Source organism: Perca fluviatilis, chromosome 11 (assembly GCF_010015445.1).
Source record: "Perca fluviatilis chromosome 11, GENO_Pfluv_1.0, whole genome shotgun sequence".
NCBI classification, from domain to species: Eukaryota; Metazoa; Chordata; class Actinopteri; order Perciformes; family Percidae; genus Perca; species Perca fluviatilis.
The window spans coordinates 38,078,843-38,106,261 of NC_053122.1; the positions used below are offsets into that span (position 1 = coordinate 38,078,843).

The 27,419-nt window shown below is 41.7% G+C and overlaps 2 protein-coding genes across 3 annotated transcripts in view; both read left to right on the plus strand.

Moving 5' to 3' along the window:
• The window catches only part of LOC120569077 (cyclin-Y-like), a 59,166-nt gene extending 39,762 nt beyond the window's left edge, over nt 1-19,404 (plus strand). Inside the window, exons 3-11 of one of the 2 annotated variants that reach the window (XM_039816922.1) lie at nt 9,389-9,406; nt 9,716-9,750; nt 10,421-10,515; nt 10,632-10,667; nt 11,488-11,545; nt 11,768-11,887; nt 14,495-14,661; nt 15,698-15,860; nt 18,493-19,404. In XM_039816922.1, coding sequence (XP_039672856.1) covers nt 9,389-9,406; nt 9,716-9,750; nt 10,421-10,515; nt 10,632-10,667; nt 11,488-11,545; nt 11,768-11,887; nt 14,495-14,661; nt 15,698-15,860; nt 18,493-18,609 — 809 coding nt within the window. In that variant the 3' untranslated portion in view covers nt 18,610-19,404. The remainder of the gene's footprint in view (nt 1-9,388; nt 9,407-9,715; nt 9,751-10,420; nt 10,516-10,631; nt 10,668-11,487; nt 11,546-11,767; nt 11,888-14,494; nt 14,662-15,697; nt 15,861-18,492) is intronic. The other variant, XM_039816923.1, reaches the window with a different exon arrangement.
• Nucleotides 19,405-23,734: 4,330 nt separating this feature from the next.
• On the plus strand, nt 23,735-24,868 carry LOC120567717 (gap junction delta-4 protein-like). Its single transcript, XM_039814686.1, has one exon. The coding sequence runs from the start codon at nt 23,735-23,737 to the stop codon at nt 24,866-24,868; it is 1,134 nt and encodes a 377-aa protein (XP_039670620.1).
• The last annotated feature ends 2,551 nt before the right edge of the window (nt 24,869-27,419 follow it).

Consider the following 27,419-nt stretch of genomic DNA (forward strand, 5'->3'; position numbering starts at 1 on the left):
GGTCAGGACTATTGGCGTCCCTTTGGACGCAGTTAGGTTAAGGGAAAAATCGTGGGTGGGCTTATAAAACGTATGTTTTGGTGACAAAACAAAAAAATGGGGAAAAAAAAAAAAAAAAAAAAAAAAGTTTTAAAAAAAAAAAAAAAAAAAAAAAAAATAAAAAAAAAAAAAAAAAAAAAAAAAAAAAAAAAAAAAAAAAAAAAAAGGAAAAAGAACGGAACAGTTGGGTTTAGGTAAAAAGAGAAAAACGGGACAGTTGGGTTTAGGTAAAGAAGAACGGGACAGTTGGGTTTAGGTAAAGAAGAACGGGACAGTTGTGTTTAGGTAAAGAAGAACGGGACAGTTGGGTTTAGGTAAAGAAGAACGGGACAGTTGGGTTTAGGAAAAGAAAGAAAAGCGGGACAGTTGGGTTTAGGTAAAGAAGAACGGGACAGTTGGGTTTAGGTAAAGAAGAACGGAACAGTTGGGTTTAGGTAAAAAGAAGAACGGAACAGTTGGGTTTTAGGAAAAGAAAGAAGAACGGGACAGTTGGGTTTAGGTAAAGAAAAGAACGGAACAGTTGGGTTTAGGAAAAGAAGAACCGGACAGTTGTGTTTAGGTAAAAAAAGAACGGAACAGTTGGGTTTAGGAAAAGAAGAACGGGACAGTTGGGTTTAGGAAAAGAAGAACGGGACAGTTGGGTTTAGGAAAAGAAGAACGGGACAGTTGGGTTTAGGAAAAGAAGAACGGGACAGTTGGGTTTAGGTAAAGAAGAACGGGACAGTTGGGTTTAGGTAAAGAAGAACGGGACAGTTGGGTTTAGGAGAAGAAGAACGGGACAGTTGGGTTTAGGAGAAGAAGAAAGCGAAGGTTGGATTTAGGAAACGTGACACGCGGGACACAAACCCCGGTCTCCTGCTGTCCTATAATGTGCCCATGTAGATGTGGCTGTGTACCTTTAAGGGCATTCTGCTATGTCCCTACGCACGTACGCACGTGGCGCCTGTAACGTAAGACTCACACAGTTGTGGAGAGTTAAGTTTTAGCACCTGCCTGTATGTTACCTGCACGTTTGCTTAATACAAAGGATTCTTTGAAGTCTAAGACTCGTGTGGACATTTGAATTCTTGACATGGTGACGGACACATTGCTTCTTTGAAAAGATGGCCAAGTTTTCATCCATCCAAAGTTTCGCTTTTGATCGTCCAAATGAATGGGCTGACTGGAAACGTTTCCTGCGATTTCGGTTGGCCACTAAACCGAATAAAGAGGACGGCGAAGTGCAGGTAGGTTCGCTGATTTATTGCCATGGAGCCTGAGGCTGAAAACATTTTCAAGTCTTTCATCTTTGAGATGGAGGGGGATAAGAAGAAGGTTGACGTTGTGTTGGGAAAATACGACGCATACTTCTACCCTAAACGCAGCGTGATTCATGAGCGCGCCTGTTTTCATCAGAGATGGCAGCTGCCCGGTGAGAAAGCTGAAATGTTTACCAGAGCCCTGTATGAGTTATCAGAATCCAATCCAATCCAACTTTATTTGTAAAGCACATTTAAAGGTGCAATATGTAATATTGTGTGAAATACTGGCAGCTAGCGGTTAAAATAGTTACTGCAGTACAAATTCAAAATACTGGAGAGTCGTTTCCCCCGCCCCCTCCTGCCCAGACTCGAAGTTCACGGAGGTTGCCAGGCTGAGACCGCAGCATTCACAACAATGTTGCTAAACGCTTTTCTCACATAGCCAGACATTACTTTACAGCACAGCAGAGTAGCTAACGTTAGATGCTAGTCTCACATAGCCAGACATTACTCCACAGCACAGCGTAGCTAACGTTAGATTCTGGCTATATTGACAGTCATAAAAGCCCGTGCTCATTCGGAGCTCTGTAACCAACTGACAGACACACTTTTTCGGTTTAAAATTACAGTATGAACCGCTAAAAACACAACAACCTCACCGTCCTCTCCACACGCCAGTCAGGCACACTTCCTCGGCTTAGAATTACAATACGAAACGCTAAATATACCACTACCTTGCCGACGGAACACACTTCATTGGCTTAGAATTACGGCAACAATCGCTAAACACACTGCAAACTCACAGTCCTCTCTTTCCGATTTACAGCCCCCCTCTCGTGGCTTAAAATAACTCACCGTTGTCGGCTCCAGCCGCTGAAGAGGCTACATGCTGTAAACAGCCATGGGCTTGCCTGGTCCCCCGGTAACGTTAGCAGTAAGCAGGGTTAGCAAGGCAGCGTTAGCCAGGACCAGTCGGGATCACTTTACTGTCTCAATTGTTTTTGCAAGTAACCAACTCCGGTACTCTAGCTATATAATTCAATGTGAGTACACAAATGTTGAAATGACAAAAAATGCCCCTAGTAGCTGTGATAAATTAGCCTGAAGCTAATGCTTACCGGTTCAGGAGGAAATAAGCCAATTCTGCGTCCTTTTGGGCTCTAAGCTGTCTCCATCTTTCAAATACATCTCCAATATTTACCAGGGGGTTGTTACGTCTCTGGTCACGCAACTGTTAGAAACATGCTGTTTTCTTTTTTTTAGGTCGGGTAGAATCTATCTCCGTTGATCCTGTTCGTTTGTTTGCTGCTTTCATGGCTGTACTACCGTTACAGCTGTAGCGCGCTGGGTTTACGTTTTTACAGGTATATCTGGCAACCCGGCCTGGCTGTCAAACTGGGCCGTTGATAACAACACACAGATCAAAACATAAACAGAAATTCCGTCACGGAATGTAAATTTCAAAAAGAAAAATACTGAAATTAGCATTGTTGTCAGAAAAGATAGTATTTCAGTTTAACATGTTTCCTTAATATCTGATGAGGCATTGGTGTCATTTTTGGATTTATTACAGTACAAATATTACATATTGGACCTTTAAAACAACCAGGTTGACCAATGTGCTGGACATTGACATGATTATAAACACGCGAGTAACAAAACAAACATTTAAAACAAATAACAGACTAGAAAAATAAAATGCAGAATACAGAATACAACTCTCAAGCAGGTTTGAAAGCCAATGAATAAAAGTGAGTTTTAAGTCGTGATTTAAAAATGTGAAGGCTGGGGGCCAATCTGACATTCAGAGGCAATTCATTCCAAAGCCTTGGGGCCACGAGTGAGAACGCTCAATCTCCCCTATTTTTGAGCCGCGTTCTAGGGACAACAAGGAGGAGCTGGTCAGCAGACCTTAACGACCTCAGAGGAGTGTGTGGCTTCAGTAGTTCAGCGATATAAGCTGGGGCTTGACCATAAAGAGATTTAAAAACAAACAACAGAATCTTAAAATGTATTCTAAAGCAAACCGGTAACCAGTGAAGGGAGGCAAGAACAGGTGTAATGTGATCTCATTTACGAGTTCCGGTAAGGAGCTGAGCTGCAGCATTTTGAACCATTTGTAACCTTGAGAGGGAGGCCTGGTTAATACCTACATATAAAGCATTACAGTAATGCAGGCAAGTTGTGCGAGTTGACTGTTGCACTATTTAGATATTTTACCGTGCCAAGGTAGGTTTCCTAAATGCCACATTTGATGTCAGTTTACTAATTGATTGCGGGTTTTGTGTAGATTTGGACTTTTATACGTTTATTCCACTTTGTTTAAACGGCGAAGTGGAGGAAGCCTAGTGACGAGTCCAATCAGAATCTGTATATCTTTGCCAAGCGCAAACCAGTACAGAAGGTACCGATAAGTTGTTGGGGGAGGGTCATACCTTTTTTCCAAATCGTTTTGGAGGGTCATAGAATTTTTTTTACTGGCGAGGGGAGGGTCATGTCTGTTTTGGCTGAAGGTCCCAAAACTCCTCCGGTGGCCCCTTAAATAAATAACGAACAGTCCCTAAGCAGCCTGAGTTGAAAGAAACTAGCTTTTACAACAGAATTGATCTGCTTGAACACTGTGACTTCAGCGTAAACAAAGACGAACACATCCGTGACCGCATTGTGGTGGGCATTTTGGACAAAGAACTGTCACGTAAATTGCAGCTAATGGCTGATCTTACTTGCCCAATTTATTACAACTGTTCGCCAGTCCGAGGAGGTTGCACTCCAAGTTCACCTGCAGGGTGAGTCACACGCAGCGGTGCAGGAAATCGGCGGGAGAGGATTAGGCAGAGGAAAGCCCAAGTGGAAACCTAAAAAGAGAGAAAATGATCAAGGAGACTCGAAATGTGGAAAATTGAAACACAGAGATCCAGAAAGGTGCCCAGCCATGAACTCTACATGCAACAAGTGTAAGAAGGTAGGTCACTGGGAAAAGAAATGTTACAGTAAATCAGTCAGAGAAGTGACAGAGACTGGTTCACAGACACCATACTTCCTGGGAGCAGTCACCAATGAAAACAGAAGTGATGAACAATGGACAATACAGTTTACAATTGGAACAACATCACATTCGATCAAATTCAAAATTTACACGGGTGCAGATGTAAACATCATGGTAGAAGAGACAATCAAGAAATTAGTTCCCAACAAGAAATTGGAGTCATCTAATGTCGCACTGTGCAGCCCAGGTGGTCAGTTGGACTGTTTAGGAAAGTTTCAAGCCAGCACAGAATATAAAGGAAAGCCATACTCTTTTCCAGTGTATGTCATCAGTGGCCGAAACGCAAACAATCTGCTAAGCAGAGTCACAGCAATGATGATGGGGCTGGTGAAACGTGTCAAAGAAGTCCACAAAGCATTCGCTGAGCATGGAACACTCAAAACCGAGCCTGTTAAAATCCTGTTAAGAGATAATGCCGAGCCATACACAGTGCACACTGCTCATCGCGTTCCGTTGCCTCTACTGCAAAAAGTAAAAGAGGAATTAAAACGCATGGAGGAAAATGAGCTGATTGAGCCTGTGACTGAGCCCACTGACTGGTGTGCGCCTATGGCGCCAGTTCCAAGGAAAAATGGGAAGGCGCGCACCTGTGTTGATTTGAAGAGGTTAAACAAGGCTGTAAGGAGAGAGAGGTACGTCCTTCCAACTGCTGAGGAAATTACTGCTAAACTCAGTGGAGCAACCATGTTCACGTCACTGGATGCTGCCTCCGGGTTTTGGCAGATACCTCTACACCCAGAAAGCACCAAGTTAACCACCTTTATAACACCCTTTGGGAGATATGCGTTTAAAAGACTCCCATTTGAAATCACAAGTGCTCCGGAAATCTTCCAACGAAAAATGACCGAGACCCTCAACGGCCTGGAAGGCGTGGCTATCTTCATGGACGATGTCCTCGTGTATGGCGATACTCCAGTTTTTTAAACTGGTGCCAAGACCAGATATGCACAGATTGAGGAGTGTTTGGCGAGTGTCTGGGCCTGTGAGAGATTTGAAAAGTATCTGTGTGACCTTGAGAGCTTCAAATTGGTCACCGATCCCAAACCTCTGGTTCCACTCATGAATCAGAAAGACCTGGACAATGTGCCAATACGGTGCCAAAGGCTACTCATGAGACTTGTGAGATTTAAACCGATGGCCGAATATGCACCAGGGAAGACCTTAACAGTGGCCGACACACTCTCACGGAGTCCACTACAGTGCGTGGAAAAGGAGACTGTCACGCACTCTGACGTAGCGTGATACACAGCAGCCGTTGTTGACGCCATGCCTGCAACTCCACGTAGGATTGAGGCCATAAAGACAGCTACAGCAGCAGACTGTAACCTACAACTGGTGTTGCAATACATAAAGTCAGGGTGGCCAGAGTACATAGGCCATGTTCCAGCAGCAATCAGGGAGTATTTTCCCATGAAAGCTGAATTATCTGAATGCAATGGGATCATTATCAGAGGCAGCCGTATGGTGATTCCAGATGTGCTGAGAACAGACATCCTGAACAGAATACACGATGGACATCAGGGTTTGACAAAGTGTAGAGAGCGAGCCCATGCGTCTGTATGGTGGCCCAGCATCTCATCAGAAATCCATCAAAAGGTCCAGTCCTGTCAGGTGTGCCGTGAGATGAAACCCAGCCAGCGGAAAGAACCTCTCATCTCTACGCCCTTACCTGACCGGCCTTGGAAGAGACTTGCTATGGACCTGTGCGATCATGACAAACACACTTACCTTGTCGTGTCAGACTATTTTTCCCGGTTTCTGGAAATTCTTCACCGGCCGACAACCACTGCCTCGCAGGTAATCTTGAAGTTGAAGGCAGTGTTTGCCAGATTTGGCTGTCCAGATGAGGTTGTGTCTGACAATAGGCCTCAATTTTCATGCCAGGAATTTAAAGACTTTGCGAGAGAGTTTGACTTTACACACATCAAGTCCACACAACCCTCAAGGGAACGGACGTGCAGAGAGAAGTGTTCAGACCGCTAAAAGAATCTTGAAGCAGTAAGACCCTCTGCTCGCCCTCATGTGCTTTCGGTCAACGCCTTGCACCACCACAGGCGTGAGCCTGGCAGAGCTACTCATGGGCCGGAAGATAAAGACAACCCTTCCAACACTGGAGGCAAATCTACAGCCCTGATGGCCTGATCTGGAAACTGTCAGGACTAAGGATGCATTGGAGAAAGGGAAACAAGCGTTCTACTTTAATCAGCGCCATGGAGCTAGGCCTTTGCCTTCTTTACAGCCAGGTGATCCTGTCCTCATGAAACTGGACCATCAGAAAGCCTGGAGAACACCTGCTGTTGTCTCTGGAGGCAGCGTCTCACCACGCTCCTTTGTCATTGAAACACCCCAGGGAGCAACTTTGAGACGCAACCGGCGTCACTTGCAACAGGTTCCTCCGGCGGCTGGAGCCCCACATCCTCTAGCTCCAGATGGACTACAGCAAGGAGCTGCCACACAGCAGCCTGACCTTGCAGTCTTTGCTGACACTGCATCACCAACCCCCACTGAACCGCCTGACACACAGACTGGACTGCTCCATACCCGGTCTGGTAGACTGAGTAAACCTGTTGAAAGGTTGAATCTGTGAAGGAAAATCACGTTTGCTGTTATGGTGTGGCTGTTTTGTTCATTTTTTGAGCAATGGACTATGGGGAGGGGAAAAGAGAAATTAAGGGAAATGTTTATTAATTCCGTGGACTGACAAGTGTATTGACACTGTGAAGAGAGCTGATGTTCTAATGATCGTTAATATAATGCACAGAGTTATGTTTGATGAGTTAAGTCAACTGATACTAGTGCCTTACTGTTTAATCAAATGCAGTACCTTTCAAATGTTCAGTTATAGGAACAGTCAGGATATCTTTTGATTCTTGTTGGAATCAAAACACTCAGGATCTGCTGCTAGTCTCCTAAAGAGGCGTTGCCGTGGCGGACCTCAGAGAAAGAAGCAAAACTTAAAAGGGGAGATATATAAATGTGGCTGTATACCTTTAAGGGCATTCTCCTACGTCCCTACGCACGTGGCGTGGAGAGTTAAGTTTTAGCACCTGCCTGTATGTTACCTGCACGTTTGCTTAATACAAAGGATTCTTTGAAGTCTAAGACTTGTGTGGACATTTTAATTCTTTACACCTGGGGGAAGACCTGTGTTGTTTGACCCATCCACCACCTCACCCATCCTCCCTACGTGGAATTTCTTCTTTCGTCTTTCATACTACTCTCTACCGTCGTCTCGCTTAATACTACGTCATCTTACAGCGCCGCGGTCGAGCTGCTGCTCTGCCCGGTGCGTTCCATACAGACACTAAAGGGGGATTTTTGCGTCGGTATCTGATGCTGAGAGACACTGACCAAGCGTCTGTATTTTATGAATTTGGAGTGAGAATGGGTTGGGTTAAAAAATACTTGGGTGCTTACTGTAACAAATGTACTCGTTGTATTTCAACTTAGTGGTTGAAACATTGGTCTTGTAGTGAAAGATGTTTACAAGCCAAATGAAAGTAGAACGGTTGCTTTGAATTTAACATTTAATGATTTACAAGTATGATCAGTTGGGAGTCTTGTACTTAGAGTTTTGACCCACTGCACCATACTATTGATAATAGTACCATAGTGACAGGCTTTGCGCTGCACCGGGTCCAAGATAGGGCTCTGTGTCACGTGGGCTCCGCCACGGCCACGCCTCTTTAGGAGACTAGCAGCAGGTCCTGAGTGTTTTGATTCCAACGGGAGAAGTGAACCTGAAACGCAGATTATGAGCGATTATTTCGCCCCGTAGTCACCAAAGTATATATTGGACCCATTTCTCACAAGCCACATATCTCCAGAACATTCTGACACTAAATGCCATTTTTCAGACAGACACATCAGGAGAAAATGAACTTTGTTTGAGACCTGTTTCTGTCTCAGGACCGAACTCTCACAAGATCTGGCAACAGTGAGAAGCTAACGTCAGCTAACGTTGGTGAACGCCCTAACAAAAATAATCTCTGTGATACTGAATATGGCTTTTAGCTGTGTAGATTTCTAACGTTAGCAAAAGAACATATTAATAAATTATTCAAATATAACTTTTCATACAGCCACACAACGTTCACTACATGTTCAAACGAGGCCACGCCCATTTAGGAGACAGGAAGTGTGGACTGTTTCATACCATTGGCGCTGCTTGAAATGCTCTATCTTTAGTAAAGAGGATCTTGGGTATCTTGTGACCCCTTGAGGGGCCCTGATTGCTTCAATTCATTTCACAAACAAGTTGGCAGACAGAAATACAACCACATTACATGAATGATCAATTCAATTCAGTTTATTTAAGAAGGGGAAATTAAATTAATAAAACGTAACATGGGTTAAAAATACCGGAATTAGCCAAAGGCAGTTTTTCATCTGTAGTCCCCCTGGCCCTCGATGTTAAAAAAGTATTTTGAAAGAAAGACAACCCAAGCAGAGCAGAACGTAGCACAAAACAGCACAGACCCACAAAAATACCAACAAAACAAAACAAAGCAGAGCAGAGAATAAAATGGTATTAAGTTGTTTCAGTTTTGTTCTGATCTATTTAGAAGTTTATGATGCTTGACAATATGCTGCATGGGCAGTAGCTCAAGGATGGGACATGAACAAATGATCTAATTAAGAAAATGATGGATTAGTAACTTGATCGAAGAATTGATCTACAAATGTTTTTTGAATTTTTAACAGCTTTTCGGTTAAAGGGTTGTATGGTTGTTTTTTAGAAAAACAATAGATTGAAAACTCTTTGATAAGGGTATGGAAATAAAAAAATAAAAAAGGGTAGGACCCGAAAAGCATTTTGCTTCTTCCTACTCCCTTTCAGACAAAAGTGATTATTTATTTAGCTTATTCTTGTTTTTTTTTTGCACGTTGTTCGAATGGTGGTGACATTGCTAATGCTTACTGAATGTTGTACCTCACCCTAAAATGTTGGTGTATAACATGTATGACATCGTCAGAGATATTATCAGATATAATTGATAACTACGGCTGATGTACAGCTTATTTTAAAAATATCCTGCCGTCTGGCTCCCCTTTGTTTCAGAGGCGCCCTGCAGGAATGGTGAGTGGTCCTGAGTGACGTGACTCTGTCTCCCTCTACTGGCGTAACTCCACCTTTTCTTCTGTCTGTTGAAGCTCTTTCGGCTTTCTAACTCATTATTTACACTGTAACTGTGACCTCTCAACACTTACAGCTTTGGCTCTGTGTTACAATTAGCCTAGTAAAGTGTGTTAACTCCTAGCTGTGTTTGGCTTCGTGTGCGAACAGCGTGTGTTTCTGGCTGATAACTGCTGGGTTTAGTTTTTTGTCTTTTTGCTGCAGTTGGTGATGAAAAGAAATGTAATGATAAACCTTGCTTTCTGTCTTTAGTGCGAGACAAACGAAAAAGCCTCTTCATCAATAATGTAAGTGTACAATTGTCTCCATTTCTCTCTCGACAAATCAAAATCATGTTATGTTAAAGCTCCCATTTCCCAGTGATTCAATGCTTTCAGTCTAAATCAGCTGGCATTTGTGTCATATGGAAAGGACTGAATGTTGTGTTCAAAGGAAGGTGAAAATGTAAACCGTCACATTCTGAGGTTGCATGTTGCTGATTCTCATTCCCCCTGTGCACGGCATGCTTTATGTGGGTCAGAGAAAAACATGTACACTCTAATAACAGTCACTGTGTGTGTGTGTGTGTGTGTGTGTGTGTGTGTGTGTGTGTGTGTTTGTGTGTGTGTTTGGCTGTTTGTATGTCTGTCTGTGTGTGTGTGTGTCTGGGTGTGTGTGTGTGCCTGTGGATGTGCGTGCCTTTGTGTGTGTGTTTGCGTGTGTGTGTGCCTGTGTGTGTGTGTGTGCGTGCGTGTGTGTGTGCCTGTGGATGTGTGTGTGTGTGTCTGTATGTGTGTGTGTGTGTGTTTGTGCCTGTGGATGTGTGTGTGTGCGCCTTTGTGTGTGCCTTTGTGTGTGTGCATGTGTTTGTGTGTGTGTGCGCGTGTGTGCTGTGGATGTGTGTGTGTGTGTGCCTGTGGATGTGTGTGTGTGTGTGTGTGTGTGTGTGTGTGTGTGTGTGTGTGTGTGTGTGTGCAGCACGGAACTTTGAGGCGTAAATTCAGCTCCTGCTCCACCATCTTCCTCGATGACAACACCGTCAGCCAGCCCAACCTCAAATACACCATCAAATGGTAAAAGCATGGTATAAACTGTCTATCACATATATGATGAGATATATGATTTATCATCTACAGATCTGTCATATTTAAAACATATTAACACCTGTATTCTTTTTTTCTCTTTACAGTGTAGCACTGGCCATTTACTACCACATAAAAAACAGGTGGGGATTCTCAGTCATTTTTAACAGTTTTAACTCCAAAACATGAATGCAGACACTGATATGTGATAATTGGTGTTGTAGGAATTGTTGGGTCTCTGTAAATTATAGAATGTGGTCTATACCTACTCTATCTGTAAAGTGTCTTGAGATAACTTCTATTAGGATTTGACACTATAATATCAATATATAAAACTTAAATTGATATACAAAAGCATATTCTGTCTAGATTGTTTTCTTTTTTCTGTTTTTTGTAAACTCTACTGCTGCAATCTGATATTTTAATTGTTTGAACAAATGATAGATGTGGACTAAAGGGTAAAGGAGCAGTACACGTTATGAAAAAGAGAAATGAGTTCATTATGGCGTGGGCATGTGATATGTAGACTTGGTTGCACTACCAAAAACTAGATTGAACATTTTATCACTTCCAAATTAAATAAATGTTGAAACATTTGATTTTTATAAGTATCTATAAAATGGGCTTACATGAATTAATGCTGTCAATAAAAAACAAAACAAACATAAGCTATATTCTACGGAAGAGGATTAAGGCCACATGTGAAAAAATTTATTGAGATCTAAGTTTAATAATGAGAATTCTGAGATTATTCTCAGATTTCTGACTTTAAACTCGGAACTCAAATGCATTTTTTCACATGTGGCCCTCATCCTCTTTCATTAAAACCATCTGTAGTTGAGCCTATGAACACATTTTCACTTTTCATATCTATTTCATATCATCTATTCATATCTTTTTGCTACGACAGTGACACAAATCTTATAAATGAAATCCACCATCTAACTGTTTCTTCTTATGCAGGGACACAGAAGGAGGGATGCTGCTAGATATATTTGATGAGAAGCTTCACCCTCTTTCAGTAAGACATCATCAGTTATCATATAACACATTTAGCACAAATTTCTGTTCAGTCTTCCTCCTTTTAACTTGTTGGTGTTGGGTCAGAATGTTGTGTTTTTTTGTAATGTGTCTGTGTGGTCATTGTGCTTTTAAATCTCCCTATTTATGTCCTTTCTTTAACCCTTCCTTCTAATTTTAAACCCATATCTTGCCCCCCTTTCTCCACCTCTTTTCTTCCCAGAAGTCCGAGGTGCCGCCGGACTATGAACACCATGACCCGGAGCAGAAGCAGATCTACCGGTTTGTCCGGACGTTGTTCAGCGCCGCTCAGCTCACTGCTGAGTGTGCCATCGTCACACTGGTAAGATTCTTTTACATCCTCCATCCTCCCATTCATTTTGTGAAACATAACATAACACATTCATATACCCAAATGTTCATCCTGGGTGGCTTGTGCTTCAGTTACACTCACCACTGAGTCTGACTTAATGCCCCCACACAACACTATCTGACTCTCTGTTACTGGAGATTATGTTGAACATTTTTAATTCATTAAATAATTGCTTAAAGATTTTAAACAAAGTTTTGTGTTAGATTTTGTACCATTCCAAAATCTTAGTTTTGACTTAAATATTGTAATTTTCACTGTAAATGCATATCGGTTCCAAATATTGGTTATCTGTTTCATTAAAGACCTCATATTATGCTAATTTTCAGGTTCATAATTGTATTTAGAGGTTGTACCAGAATAGATTTACATGGTTTAATTTTCAAAAAACACCATATTTTTGTTGTACTGCACATTGCTGCAGCTCCTTTTTTCACCCTGTGTGTTGAGCTCTCTGTTTTAGCTACAGAGTGAGACATCTCACTTCTGTTCCATCTTTGTTGGGAGTCGCACATGCTCAGTACCTAGGTAAGGACTACTAGCCAGTCAGAAGCAGAGTATGAAGGCATGTCCTGACAGTACCTAGGTAAGGACTACTAGCCAGTCAGAAGCAGAGTATGAGGGCGTGCCCTGACAGTACCTAGGTAAGGACTACTAGCCAGTCAGAAGCAGAGTATGAGGGCGTGCCCTGACAGTACCTAGGTAAGGACTACTAGCCAGTCAGAAGCAGAGAATGAGGGCGTGTCCTGACAGTACCTACGTAAGGACTACTAGCCAGTCAGAAGCAGAGTATGAGGGCGTGCCCTGACAGTACCTAGGTAAGGACTACTAGCCAGTCAGAAGCAGAGTATGAGGGCGTGTCCTGACAGTAGCTAGGTAAGGACAGCTAGCCAGTCAGAAGCAGATTATGAGGGCGTGTCCTGACAGTACCTAGGTAAGGACTACTAGCCAGTCAGAAGCAGAGTATGAGGGCGTGTCCTGACAGTACCTAGGTAAGGACTACTAGCCAGTCAGAAGCAGAGTATGAGGGCGTGTCCTGACAGTACCTAGGTAAGGACTACTAGCCAGTCAGAAGCAGAGTATGAGGGCGTGCCATGCTAGCAGCTAGGCGAGCATTATAACATTTGTCTCTGAAGTAAAGGCTGGACTACAATAGAGCTGTTTGGAGCAGTTGGTGAACAGTGTTTTCTGTTGGAGATGGTAAGTCCCTTTGGGGGGGACTTTGGGCTTTTTCACTTTGTAAGCCTATAATGTGCACAAAAAAAGATATATAACACAATAAAGGAAAGGGAAAAAGCCCCAAAGCATAATATGAGCACTTTAACTACCAATAATTGGCTAGGTGAGACTAAGACCCTGTTTACACGTACATGGTTATTTTTACAAACGGAGACATTTCCCTTCATTTGTACCCTTCGTTTACACGCAAACGGAGAATTCTCCTCTGAAACAGAGTCTTTCTAAAAACTCCGGCCAGAGTGGAGATTTTTGAAATCTTCGTTTTCACGTTTGCATGTAAACTGAGACAAACGGAGGTTTAGGCAGCCGAGAGAAAGAGGAAGTGATTTGTTGCTGTTGTTGCTATTTTCGGGATTCTGATTGGCTAACGTGGGCTTGAGCTTCTCGTTTACACTGCCACCTACAGGCGTGCTCTTGGCTGCATTGACGGCATATATACACGGGTACGTGTAAACGAACACTTTTCTGAAAACTGACAGCTGTGCACAATGTTATTTTTGAAAACGGAGAGGTTGAAATGTCCGTTTATGAAAATAGCCGGCCACGTGTAAACGTAGCATAAGTGGTTCAGGTGTAGTAGCCGTCGCCACAGTGTGTTGATCAGACACAGAAGACACAGAACTTCCCTTTCTCCAGTTTAATTAACAGTTGTCGGTGGGAGTAAACATACAAACCACAGAAAACAATTATACATATAATAAGGCGGCCATTATTAACACTAAATGGCTTATACAGCAGCTAACAGAGAATAGCACATTCATATCAATAATAGACATGCTCTATTACTCTTGTGCACACTTAATGTGACAATAAGACTAATAAATGGGGCGACGCCTGTGAGCTAGTGCAGGAAGCCAACTCGAGCTGCACTGCAGTACACGTGTGACATGCCTCACTCTCCGTATCATTTACCAAACACACCCCCTCAATTTGGCGGTCTATTTAAGATAATTTCCCCATCTCTGCCTTGTCGATGCTGCTGCTGCCCTGCACTTGTATCGCTGCCCGCTGTTAACCCCCACCCCCACAGCATCCACCTGCAGGCTCCAGCCAGAGGGAGGATACTTTATCATCACTCCCCAATATCTCATGTTAACCCATACTGTGGGGAGTGATGAGGTTGGAGTCTGTCTGCCAAACACAATGTTCTGCTGTTATAATAAACATTTCAAATGTGAGTTGTCTGAGTGAACAGAGTCACTTTATTCACTAATTTGACTTGGAACTTGCAGAAACCCTGTGCAGCGCGGTGGAGGAAGGTCTGGCAATGGGAGACAAACTACTGCCTTACTTTCCTACCCATTTTTCAGTAATATCTCCTTAATCCGTGCTGTTGTGCAGGTCTACCTGGAGAGGCTCCTGACCTATGCAGAGATTGACATCTGTCCAGGGAACTGGAAGAGGATTGTTCTGGGTGCTATCCTGCTGGCCTCCAAGGTCTGGGACGACCAGGCCGTCTGGAACGTGGACTACTGCCAGATCCTCAAGGATATCACCGTGGAGGACATGTGAGTTTGATTGAAGAAATGGGATTGGTTTGATGTTTTGGACTTTGGTTCAAGAATGAAGATTAATATTAGGATTAGGTTTGGGGTAGTCTCTCATAGCCAGCTCTGCGGAGGAAGGTCTGGCTAGTCCACACAGCATTCCGGGATGGGAGAAAAACGTGCTCTGGTTTATTGGCATTTCTTCAAACCAATCACAATCGTCTTGGGCGGTGCTAAGCTCCGGACGGCGACACGGTGCCTCTGCTAAATAGTCTCAGGAAGGAACTGGTTTTGGTGGAACATGTGGACGTTCAAAAGTAGTTTTAGTCGTTCAACAGAAAACTCAGATTGGACAGATAGTCTAGCTAGCTGTCTGGATTTACCCTGCAGAGATCTGAGGAGCAGTTAACCATAGTCCTCACAAATCCACCGGAGGTTAGAACGCCAACACAAAGAAAGAGGAAGGTGAGGGACATCTGGCCGAAATAAGGGACATCCGGTGGTATTTCCGGCGGCACCGGAACAATCCCAGAAGTGGAACCTCCTGGATATAGACTGGGTTTGGGGTAAGCTCAGAACTGGAACAAAAAGGAAGATGAAGATCAGTCCCCCAAAATTTTTTTCTGGTACATTTGGCCTTACATTAGCACAGTAGAATAATATTTTAATAAATGACGTTAAAGGGTGCCAGGCACCCCTAAAGCTCTGATCCTAGAATCGCCCCTGACAGCAACGACAAAAAGCATAGCTTTAGTGCAACAGTCCCACCAATAATCACTTATATAATTACAATTTAGCATATCCAAACAAAATCAATAATTACCATCAACAGCTATACCCTTTAGCCAATGTTAGCAATGAATTGCCATTAAACAAAGAAACCGCGATTACATCAAAATATTGCGATTAGACAATTATGTAATAATTGTTACAGGCCTGATGGACACACATCAGGGGGGATAGGGCTGCATAAAAGGCATGGACATGTATTGATATTCTGTATATATCTGGCGTATTGATTCCATGAATGAACCTCCGGCTCCTTCCTCTCTAACAGGAACGAGTTGGAGCGCCAGTTCCTGGAGCTGCTGCAGTTCAACATCAACGTGCCGTCCAGTGTGTACGCCAAGTACTACTTTGACCTGCGATCGCTCTCAGAGACCAACAACCTCAGCTTCCCTCTGGAGCCACTCAGCAGAGACAAGGCCCAAAAACTAGAGGTGAGGCACTTCCATTCAGCTGTCCATGCACACAGTCTCTTCTCTCCATATGCTCCCCCCCCTTTCCCTTTCTACATTTTCTTGTTTTTCCTCTTATTCAGCCAAGAAAATGTAAAGCCGCTACATGTAGAAAGATTTCTTACTTCATACTAGAGGTGTGAATCTTTACTGATCTCCCGATCCGATATGATTACGATTATCATTTCTTCGATTCGATATCTCGATGCATCACAATGCATCACGATGCGTCAAAAACATTTTTCTATTAAAGCCATGTAGGATATTTGACTTCACGAGCTTGCATTGTCAAGTGCAATGCCCAGGCTAAAATAAGTAACTTCAGACTGGAATGATGAGGTGTTTGGGGTCGTTTCTTTAAGGTAGCTACCACAAAGGTTGACCTATTTTGGATTAGTCATATACTACCCTACTTTTCTTGTAAAGGTATTGTTATTGAACGATAACTTAAATGTACAAATAATGTTTAGCCGTTAGATTGAATAACAAAAAACAACATATAACACAAATCACACCCTTCAAATATGCTAACTGCAATATTTCTTAAAATGACATTACACACAACTACCCCTTTATCAGTTTCTCTATCAGTTTCCACTTATAACACTCCAGCTACACAAAATGATTCCTCCTTACAGCAGTTTCAATGTAAAACTTACTCAAACCCTATAACCCTGTGTTACCCACACACACACACACACACACACACACACACACACACACACACACACACAGGGGCCTGTAGTCCTGATGGTAGCTTGTGTGCGATGCGTCCGACAGGTTATGTTATCTTCAATGAAGCAAACACACAGAAATCCAACTTACAGTTAGTCCAAGAAACACCGCTCAAACACGAGAACGAAAACCAGTCACCAGCTACGGCAAAGTCCTCTTCAGCAGGGAAACATGCTGTCGTCCTCTCCGGTCCAAAATCAGCGTCCTCCTAATCAGCAACTCTCTGCTATTAGCTCCAACTTTAGCTAGTCCGTTAGCTCCAACTTTAGCTAGTCCGAGCTCCAACTTTAGCCAGGCCCACTAGCACAACGTTTGTTCTAAACCACTGCTGCTAGACAGGAAAAGTGCCGTAGTGTAGCTACACCTCTTCAGCTTCGTTACTCCACTTAGATCTTCTCCAAGCTCGATTTGCGATCCTCTCCACGCGTCTCCGCTCAGCCGTTTTTGCGTGTGTGTGTCTGTGTGTGTTTGTTTGTGTGTCTGTCTGTCTGTGTGCATTTCTGCCTGCCTGTCTCTGTCTGTCTGTCTTGTGTGTGTGAAACGGTTTGGCTACTGAGAATGTTATTTTTCATTTGACTGTTTATGCCGCGGCCGGAAAATGAACGAGCGACATCATTGCGTTATAATCGATTATGGTCGACCACTGCATTGATGCAGCATCGTCCATGTCCGCATTGCACCTGCAATTGAGGGCTTGGTTGAAGCCAGTTGCTTACAATGTATTTGAAGCCTACTGTTTCTTATCCAAGAAAGCAATTAAACTAGGAACGTCGGGTGTAGTGCGCTGGAGTCTTATGCAAAAAGTGAGAAACATCTAACTGCTGTGAAGGGTCTCCAGCAAACGACAGCCATCAGACAGTTCTGCCGAGTATCTGGCTGCTCCAGCCCCCGCTCTGGCCCCAGCACGACCTCCACAGAGCCTAGGCCAGACCCACACAGCAGCTCCGCAACTCCTGTAAGCACCCTCCGTGCTGCAGAGCCAATTAGGGAATTGTTTTAGATGATGTTTCTGGACTCTGACATCTGACTTTTTTTTTGGTGGCGTGATATAGGTCTTAAATTTAATTTATACAGGTCTTAAAAAGACAACATTATGGAAAGGATTTCTAAGGAGGTTGACCTTTCTGTTAGAGAGTAAGATCTTTTTTTTAAACATAAAAACATCCGCAAAATTGCGTTCGCTAAACCTACCAGACTCAATGTAAATAAACAGTCATTTTAGCATTCAAAGTCGACAGAAACAAAATAAAACTATGAAAAGCCGTTTTAGGTCGTCTTTCCACTTTTCCAACCATCACAACTCTAGTTGCGGTTGAAATAAATCCATAGTTTACCGATTTACATGTGAGAATATGTTAGCTCTATACACGCTTTCAGCGTATGTCTTTTTTAAATGGAGTCTGGTGGGTTTAGGGCTAGTAGACACAAGTGTTTTGGTTAAAAAAAAAAGTTAAAAAAGGTTTAAAAGGTTTTTTGGTTTTTTAAAAAATAAAAAAAAAAAAAAAAAATTTTTGTTAAAAAAAAAAAATGAGAAAAAAAAAAAAAAACTTTTTTTGTTTATATGGGATGTTGTTGGGGGGTTGGTTTGTTTTTTTTTTTTTTTTTAATTTAATATAAAAATTAAATTTTTTTTTTTTTTTTTTTAAAAAAAAAAAAAAAAAAAAAAAAAAAAAAAAAAAAAAAAAAAAAAAAAGTTATTTTTTTAAAAATTTTTTTTTTTTTTGGGGGGGGGGGGGTTTTTTTTTTTTTATTTTTAAAAAAAAAAAAAAAAAAAAAAAAAAAATTCTTTATTGATCACTACTAGAAAAATACTATGGGTACTGAGGGTTGAAATGTTGGTTCCTTCATAAAAAAAAAACTTTCCATGTTCTCTCTTCAGGCTATTTCCAGGCTGTGTGATGACAGGTACAAGGACGTACGGAGGGCTGCGAGGAAGCGCTCTGCCAGCACGGACAATCTATGTGGGATTAGATGGGTTCCTGCAATCCTCTCCTAATCACTATTCATCTGCCATGTACTCACCACTGGCATCAAGCTACACACTCTGGCTGGATGAGAAAACGCTAGTGGAAACAGGCCAACATGGTTCTGGGCAGAGTTCAAAAACTTCAGTTTGGATAGCCACATAATACAAAGAATTGAAACTTGGTGGAACAGTGATTAAAAGCAAAAAAAACAACCTCTGGACGTCACACCTTCAAACTGGAGTCAAGAAAGTGAAACCTCATCTGTAGTTTTGGGAGGTGAGGTGAACGCCAAAGAGGTTTCTAACTTAACCTGATGCCTTCACAGTGCCTCGACTCTTCGGATCACGAAAGACAGAAGGGACTTCCTGGCTGTTATGTCATCCGTGGGGATCAATCTGTTCCATAGTGAACCTGTCTTCATGTATCGGCGCAGTTCAGTTCTAATTCGAAAAAGACATAACTGACATTTGACATGACCTGCCTTTGAGATGGCCCTGCAACTTCATAATGAAGCATATTATTTATTTGACGTTGATTATGTGAACTTATGTGAGCGGTTGCAGCTGCCTGAACCCATAGCACCTGCAGAATTCCAGTAGTGTAGTTTCTTCTTAGAATAATAAAAGTGTCAGCAAGTTTTCAGCTTTGGAAATACGTATATTCAAGGTTTACAGTATTTCTAGCATACCTCTCGATACTCAGGTAGTCTGTTTAATCTTTTGATTTATTGTGATGCTCCTCTAAGGATTGAAACACAACATATGAACAGTGACAAACAAATTGCAGATGGAAGGAGGAAGAATAAATACAAATGTGACAACAGATATATTCCTGTTTTGGGAACATGAATAATCAAACAACTACTACCACATTGTTTCAAACTGTATAACATGAAATATAAACCAGAACATGTTTTCCAGAGAATCTGAATCAGTGTTCATCACTTGGTTATATCTTAACATGACTCCGTCAAAGTGTTTCAGCACCCTGTGACCCAAATTTTCCAGAGGTCATTAAGTCGTGACCCACTTTTATAGAATTCAAACCAAGCAAATTCATTTTTCAAAAATATCCTTCAAACACACGTATGTCCTTTTTTTAAGCATAAATACACATATTTACATGTGCAAAGTGAATTTCCAGAGCACAATAATAAGAAACTGAGGGGGAACATGACAACTGCATGGACATAAAGGGACTAAAATAACTGAAATATCAAAACTGCACAAAACAAATAAGGCCACAAAATGAGATATTCATTTTATCCTCAATGTACAATCCACATTTCCACACATCCACATTTCAAATAATCCGCTTCGCCATCTTGCCTCCGAAAATCAACACAAACTTAAAGTGAACGTTAATCAAATGCTGGTTACCATGGCTACGGCGCTAGACTGCTGCACGGCTACGACGCATTACCGTCAAAATATATATTCCAAAAGTCCAAAATCAGATGCATATTAAATATTAATTATTTATGTATTGACCAGCTGTCCATGACCCAGCCAGGACCCAGGACTTTTGGGTCCCGACCCACCAGTAAAGAATCCCTGGTCTATTACATCCTCCACAAGCCAATTCCAATTCTAGAAGCCCCATGGAAGCGTTGAATACCTCTCTGCTGACATCTAGTGGATATTTAATAATAATATTAATAATCATTTATACTTTAAAAATCCCGCAAGGGAAATTACAATGTTTTCACTCTGTTGTTATTATTATAATACACATTACACACAGGCCTGAATTACACACACATGCTCAGTACCTATACATGCACTAATGGAGAGATGTCAGAGTGGGGGGAGCTGCCCATGGAAAGGCACCCCGAGCAGTGAACTGGCACCTCTCCACCTACCAGTCCACCTCCATACTTTGGTCCGTATGGGGACTTGAACCTGCAACTCTCCGGTTCCCAACGCAGCTCCCTACAGACTCAGCTACTGCCACCCCAATTTGAGCATTTGATCAGGTTGTGGGGATTTAAAGGATGAGTTCACCCAAATTCCAAATTTGTAGTGGTTTGTATTGGAATTGAGATTTCTGCTGATGGCAAAATGATGCAGGGTTATTTTGCACCTTACAAATTTATTTTGCACCAAAATATACTGTAACTGTAAAACTCAAACAATAAGCACAGTCAACAGCAGGGGACACTGCAGTGGATGCTGGTCAGTATCCCTGCTTTGGTTTGATTTATTCATTTTTCTAGAGCTGGATAATGAACAGTACATTACATCTGCAGTGCATTTGGGAAATAACACATCTCCAGTGTCAGTCAATCAGTTCGGTTTATGTTGATCATTAATTTGATTGAAGGAATGCAGTATACCCATGCATGCAGTCCTCTCGGGGTTAACCCTTGTGTTGTCTTCCCTTCGACCATGCATCGTCCTCCAGGGTCAAAACTCAAAAATCAACACGTTTTCTGATGTTTTTGTCTCTTTTTTTCGACAACTTTGGCTTTTTTAAATTTATTTTTCACGTTTAACGCTTCTTTTCACAAACGTGTAAACACCACTAACACCAATTTATACTAGTTTTACACTTATTTTTGGAATTCATGGTCAATAAACCTCATTTGTAGGAAATTATACCTAATTCTTGAGTTAAAAATGCAGAAATTATGAATTATTTAGACCTATATTGAAGGAAGTCGACGTTCAGTCGGCATGCTGTTTTGAAACATTTCCTTTTTTTTTTTTTTAAATGCTAAAAAATTGAATAAAACACCCAAAATTAAATAAAAGTAGAGATCCGATCTTTTGTTGTACTTGCGGCGCCCGTTGTATGGAATCATCCATGTAATTTTTGGGTAATCAAAAAAGAAAACGGGTCAAATTTGATACAAAGACAACATAAGGTTTAAGAGATTTCGACAACGTTCCCAAGTTTTTAAAACCAGTGACTGAAAATGCATTAGGGGAAAGCAACGAACAGAGCGGTTTCCTTATTTCCTGAGAAGTACACAGTTTGGAGCTATCAGACTAAGGATAAGGGAACACAAAGTTAACTTTTCAGTAGCCTGGACCAAAGTAAACTACACAAATGTGGCTGTGATCGTAACATAATACCTTATAACACCATCAATCCTACTAGAGTCCTCCCTATGGTGTCCAGCAGGTGGGTTATTGTTGGAAACACAGCCCTTTAATAATTGTCACACATAAAGTGATCTTCTATCTCCAGTGTGTGACACAGATGAGTCCTGTTGATCTGTCCTTCAGAAAAAGTATCCATAGAAATAGCACCAGCCAAGATGTATGCCCCGAAATTCAGAGTATCCCAGATTACTAAAAGAATATAAATAAGCCACAAATGGTGTGGTTCAATCAAAAATTTGAAATCATTTGTAGACTTTTCAATATGACAGTAATAGCATCATATCAACCCTGACTGCTGAGCCAAGTGTTGAAACTGCTGCCCATTGATGATTTTGTATTTCCATTTCTAATTGCTGCTGGCAAATAGCTGATCAGGTTAGCATATTTCTTTTTCATTTGTTTAAAAAACTAGCTAAAATGTTTGTTTTTTTCTTGCAAATTAACTTTGTATATTGTATAAAGAGTTAAAAAAAACTGAGAAATGTTAATTGTGAATTATTTATGGATGTGTTGATTTGTGTTTTTGATAAAAGAAAACTGCTCTTGTCTAATATTTCTGTGTTTTTTTTGTAAACATTTTTGACAGTTGAAAAGAGAAGTGTTTTGTTTCACAGCACTGGCCTTGAACTCAAGCAGCCATTGACTTCATGTGTCTACTAAAATAATAATCAGGAATGGTCTTGTGATGTGATGATTACCTTAACGTCAGAAGAATCAGAATCAGAATTGACTGTATTGTCATTGTAAGTACATACGACTAAATGAAAAGCACTCTATGGTGCAAACAAAAAACGTAAGTAATAAGTAAAGTCCGCACAAAATACCGAAAAAATACTTTGATAGTGCAAATAAGGCCCACAATGTTTCGGCCCACAATTTGACCTTCCTCAGGTGAGGAAGGCATTTTTTTATTTTCTTGTAGATGGGAACAAGTTGAAAACTAGAGTAAATAGTAAATAATTGAAATAATTTAATAAAATAATGCACTAACATTGCACATGATTACATAAAGTGAAATTGCAGTTGCAGCCTAAGTGGATAGAAGTGCTTATTGTTTTGTGTTATTTGTTTTTTGTGTAATATGACTTAGAGATTGACTCAATGCCATTTAGCTGTCTCACATAGGTTAATGACTGTCTATTACAAGCTGGCCTACGTATGATTGTCAGCTTCCAGTAAGGTTGACCATTACCTCGATATCCCAACAATGCTTTGATGGCAGCCTGGTAAGAATAGCTCTCTCCACAGGTCCTGGCCTCCGCAGACAAGAGTGCAGAGGGGTAAGAAAACGTTGGACGTGACTGTATTTAGTGGCAAGCTGTGAGGGTCAGCAGTGAAGTTGTGGAGCAGTGTTGAAGGGGACAGCAGTTTAAGACAGTGTCTTTGGTTTGGATTTGTTTTGAAGGGGCTTTTCTTGGCTTGGTCTTGGGTCGTTTTCTTATGGGATCAGGGTTAGCGCCGAACAATGAGAACGATGGGAGCAAGCGACCTACTCTTCATCACTATCAGTCACAATGTCTCCTTTATGGGTACGTTCTTCTTTTGTAGTTAATATTAGAAATGAAGCCGTGTTTGTACTATGGCAATGTTTCTTTTAAATATGATGAATATTAAACACCTGTTAACACAAATAAACAGTAAATGTAAAAAGCTGAAAACTTCAACAGATCACAAAAGCAGTAAGAACTGTTCCTTTCTTAATCCAAGGGGTGATCAAGGTTGATGTATTAAGGAATGCATTAACAACAATGTACTTCAACTATGTGTGGAGTATTGTAAATGTGTCTATCTTTGGGTTTTACTCTGTGTAATTTTGTTATCATCTGGATGTTTTATATCTGTAATAGATTTCCTTTTCAAGCATTTCTTTGCTTTTCTGCCGTTTAATCACCATTAGGCCACGTTTGGTACATTTGATTATTTTATAAATATCCTATTATTTACTTCTTCGATGTAACCATTACCCCACTGGGATCATTCATCTTCATTTATTCTAGCATTCAATTACTTGATCATTTAATTTTCCATCACAGGCAAAGCGTGGTGGATGTTGATGCTGGTTCTCCGTCTGCCCGTCCTCCTGCTGGCCGGCTTCACCCTGTTCAGTGACGAGCAGGACAGATTTATCTGCAACACCATCCAGCCAGGCTGCTCCAATGTGTGTTTCGATGTATTTGCTCCTGTATCCGTCTTCCATCTCTGGCTTTTCCACCTCATTCTTCTCTGTCTTCCCCATGTGCTGTTTGCAACCTATGTTGTGCATAAAGTTTTGTTGTATCCCTATTTTGGAGGGTTCTACTGCGACAGGAGTCGAGGAGGTTCACCTTTCAGCCGTGAGAACTCCAGCTCTTCAAGAGAAGTGTCTTTGCATAAAGCTCCACTTCACGAACTGCAACGAGAATGGGGAGCGCCGCGCTTCTACTGCGCTTACTTCCTGGTTGTAATTCTACAGATCCTTGTGGAAGTGGTTTTCGGTGCAGGCCAGTTTTTTCTCTTTGGCTCGTCCATTCCTAGGAGCTTCCTGTGTTACGAGGCGCCCTGCACATCTGGCGTGGAGTGCTACATTTCCAGACCGACTGAGAAGACCTTAATGCTCAACTTGATGCTGGCCGTCGCCTCCTTGTCCATTCTGCTGAGTTTGGTTGACCTGGTGAGCTCCATGAAGGCGATGGTGAGGTGGAGGACACAAAGGGAGATGCTGATGGAGGAGATGAGTAAAGGAGAGCAAAGCAGTATGTTCACAACGACAACCATGACTGAAGACAACGATGTGCCTTTAACCAGAAGAATCAGCCCGAGTGAAAGCTCAAAGAATGGTCTCATAGATCAAAAACCAGTTGTTGTTCCAGTGTCAGATGGTGAACCTCTTCATGCTACGGTGAATGGTGGACCCGTCACTAAAAATGGCGAAGTCACTAATGACACGAGGCCAGAAAGCAAAGATGCTAAAGTGGAGATGTCTCGCGCACCCACTCCCATGAGCACTCCAGTACCAACTCACTTTGTCCTCCACAGCCACCTGAGACCCCCCCTGTCCACTCGCCTTGACAGAGGACCACCAAACCCCAGGATGCCAACACCTATGGGTCTCAAAACGCTGGACCAGAACACTCCAGTTGGGGAAAACTCAGGCCAACACTCTGATAGCAGTGAGTCTCAAGAGAAGAGGGCATGGGTGTAATTGGCTGGACAAAAAACTCTACCTTTGAAATTTTTTCTTATCAGTATTTTAGTTTATTTCTGTTTTAATTGGATTATGTATGGGAGAGTGCCCAGATTAAGCCCCTCTGAGTTTTCTTTTGCATCTCTCAAACACATATTTTATTGATTATGTGTATATTAATCTGTAGTATTTGAATATTTGTAAACCAATAAAATAAAATAAAATAATATAGTTAATATAATAATGTAGCTAGTTTTGATTTCACTGTAATACTGTATATGATTATTATTGGAGTTCTCACAATGGTTGTGTAACGTGGACCTGTGTTTTAGTTACTGTCTCTAAGATTACAGCAGCAAGGAGGCTGTTTCATTTAACATAGATGTGGATGTTATTTAGTTATAAGTGGCTAACTTATTAAGTTGAAGTTATACTATTAGCATGTCCTAGCTTTACTATTTTCTGGTCCCTTTTACAAAATATATATTTATTTGAAAGTAGACAATGCTTCTTTTATAGAATATGTTTATTTAAATTTATAATGGGAAATGAATGTGTGTACATTAAACGAATATTAACTGTATCTATCAAATGGAATCGTATCTTATCGTTCCAAATAAAAATGTATTGTCCCTGAACCGCATCGTAGCCCATGGATCTAGATACGTATCGAATCGTCTTATAAGGGAGAGATGCACACCCCTAAACTGATTCACATTGTTAACAGTGTGTACAGTCCAAGCCGTGTTTGTTGAACACCCGGAGCTGTCTCTACGTGAGGAAAAAGGGTAACTCCCAAAAACACATCCTAACCTTGACGAAGTAGCAGTTCCAGCGCTCAGCTGTTGTCTGGATGACTGAGTGCTGGCAGCCACAACACACACACTAACCTGGCCTCTGACCTCTCACATGACCGCTCCATGACCCAGCACTGACCTGACTTAAGCCAAACCTGCTCAGATGACATAAGACCTTCAACCTTCTCGCCACCATCATTCCCCATTAGCTCAGCATGCTAGCAAAGACCTACATGACACAGAAAGTGATCTATGGTCATAGTCACATTTGACTTTACAGTTGATAAAATGTTGCTTTCTGGAAATAGTCTTATGTCCAAAACATGTCTCAGGTGCAAAGGTTCAATACAGGAAACAGGAAACAGACACAGGAACAGGTTAAAGAGCCATACTATAAGGCAAAGAACTTAACATTTGTATTATGTGTGGTGATGGCGCAGTGGATATGACACATGTCTTTGGTGTGGGAGACCTGGGTTAGATTCCCACTGCGATACATCAACCAACGTGTCCCTGAGCAAGACACTTAACCCATAGTTGCTCCAGAGGTTTGTGACCTCTGACATATGTAGGAATTGTAAATCGCTTTGGATAAAAGCATCAGCTAAATGACATGTAATGTAATGTAATATCTGAAAATGTTTCAGTCAAGAGAACGTAACAGAATAAATGATGGTCTCATGACTGAAATGGTTTCTGTCTGCGTGATTTTCCACATGGAAATTTGGGGGGAGTTCTTTGCTATTACTATAAGTGTGCTTTCAGTGTTTACTTTGTTTTCAAAAGCATCCAGAATATAATCCTGTGACCAAAAACACTCAGCTGAAATAAGTTTTGTTGTATCCCTTATATAAGTTGTAATTACTGGAATACAAGTTTTAACTTCTAAGTTCAGAACTGCCACTCCTGTCTGGTCAAAATGATGACAGTCATTAAAAAAAACTGCGCGTTTACATGCAGTTTAAAAAAAACGGTTACCAGAGGTAGAGAACTCCTTCAGTAACAGGGGTATCCCTGCATGTATACACCTTAACCGGGCTATGATCGGTTTAAGCGTCTGCGCATGCTTCATCTGCCCCTCCCCACTCTGCTTGCATGGTTTTTGAACCGGAAATAATCAGTAGTTGTCGTTGCTATGACACCATACAACAAAACATTAATGCCCGAATTAGCGGGCCATCAGCAGAAAGAGCCAGCGGAGAAAACAGCAAACTCCGGTAAACCGGTTGTCCTTCTCTGGGGCTGTCAACGCTGTGTCTTGGCAAACAAGTGAAGGGACCAAGCAACCCGAGCAGTGGCCGCTGGTACGTTAAAGGTCCAGTGTGTGGGAATTTCTCCCATCTAGCGTTGAGATCATATATCGTAATCAACTCTCTTGCACCATGCAGTTCAAAGTAAGTATTACAGCTACGGTAGCCTTCACGCTTCAAAAAGACGGTCTCTTGCTCTTTTCAATCTCCTTTTTATTTTTCTGGGCGAAGAAAAAGAAGAAGAAGAAGACTCCTGTTCCTGAAATTCTGATTTTGAATACGTGTTGTCCTCCATGTTTCCTTCTTCAAACTTGCCGGGGCCCGGGAATCTACGATACCCATTAGCAGCATTAGCAGCAGCTGGGAGTTTATCATGTGACAGAGAAAACGTGAAAGGCGGAGCAGTATGTCCTGTATGTCCCTTACCGGCTAACGTATTTCAAGATGGAGCATGAATATGGAGCGTCTACCCCAGTTCATGCAAACGCAAATGTCAAATTTCAAGCTAAAAGGAATACTTGG

What these genes read in the sequence shown, in the direction of transcription:
- LOC120567717 (XM_039814686.1), top strand. Translation starts at nt 23,735, where the DNA reads ATGTTGATGCTGGTTCTCCGTCTGCCCGTCCTCCTGCTGGCCGGCTTC.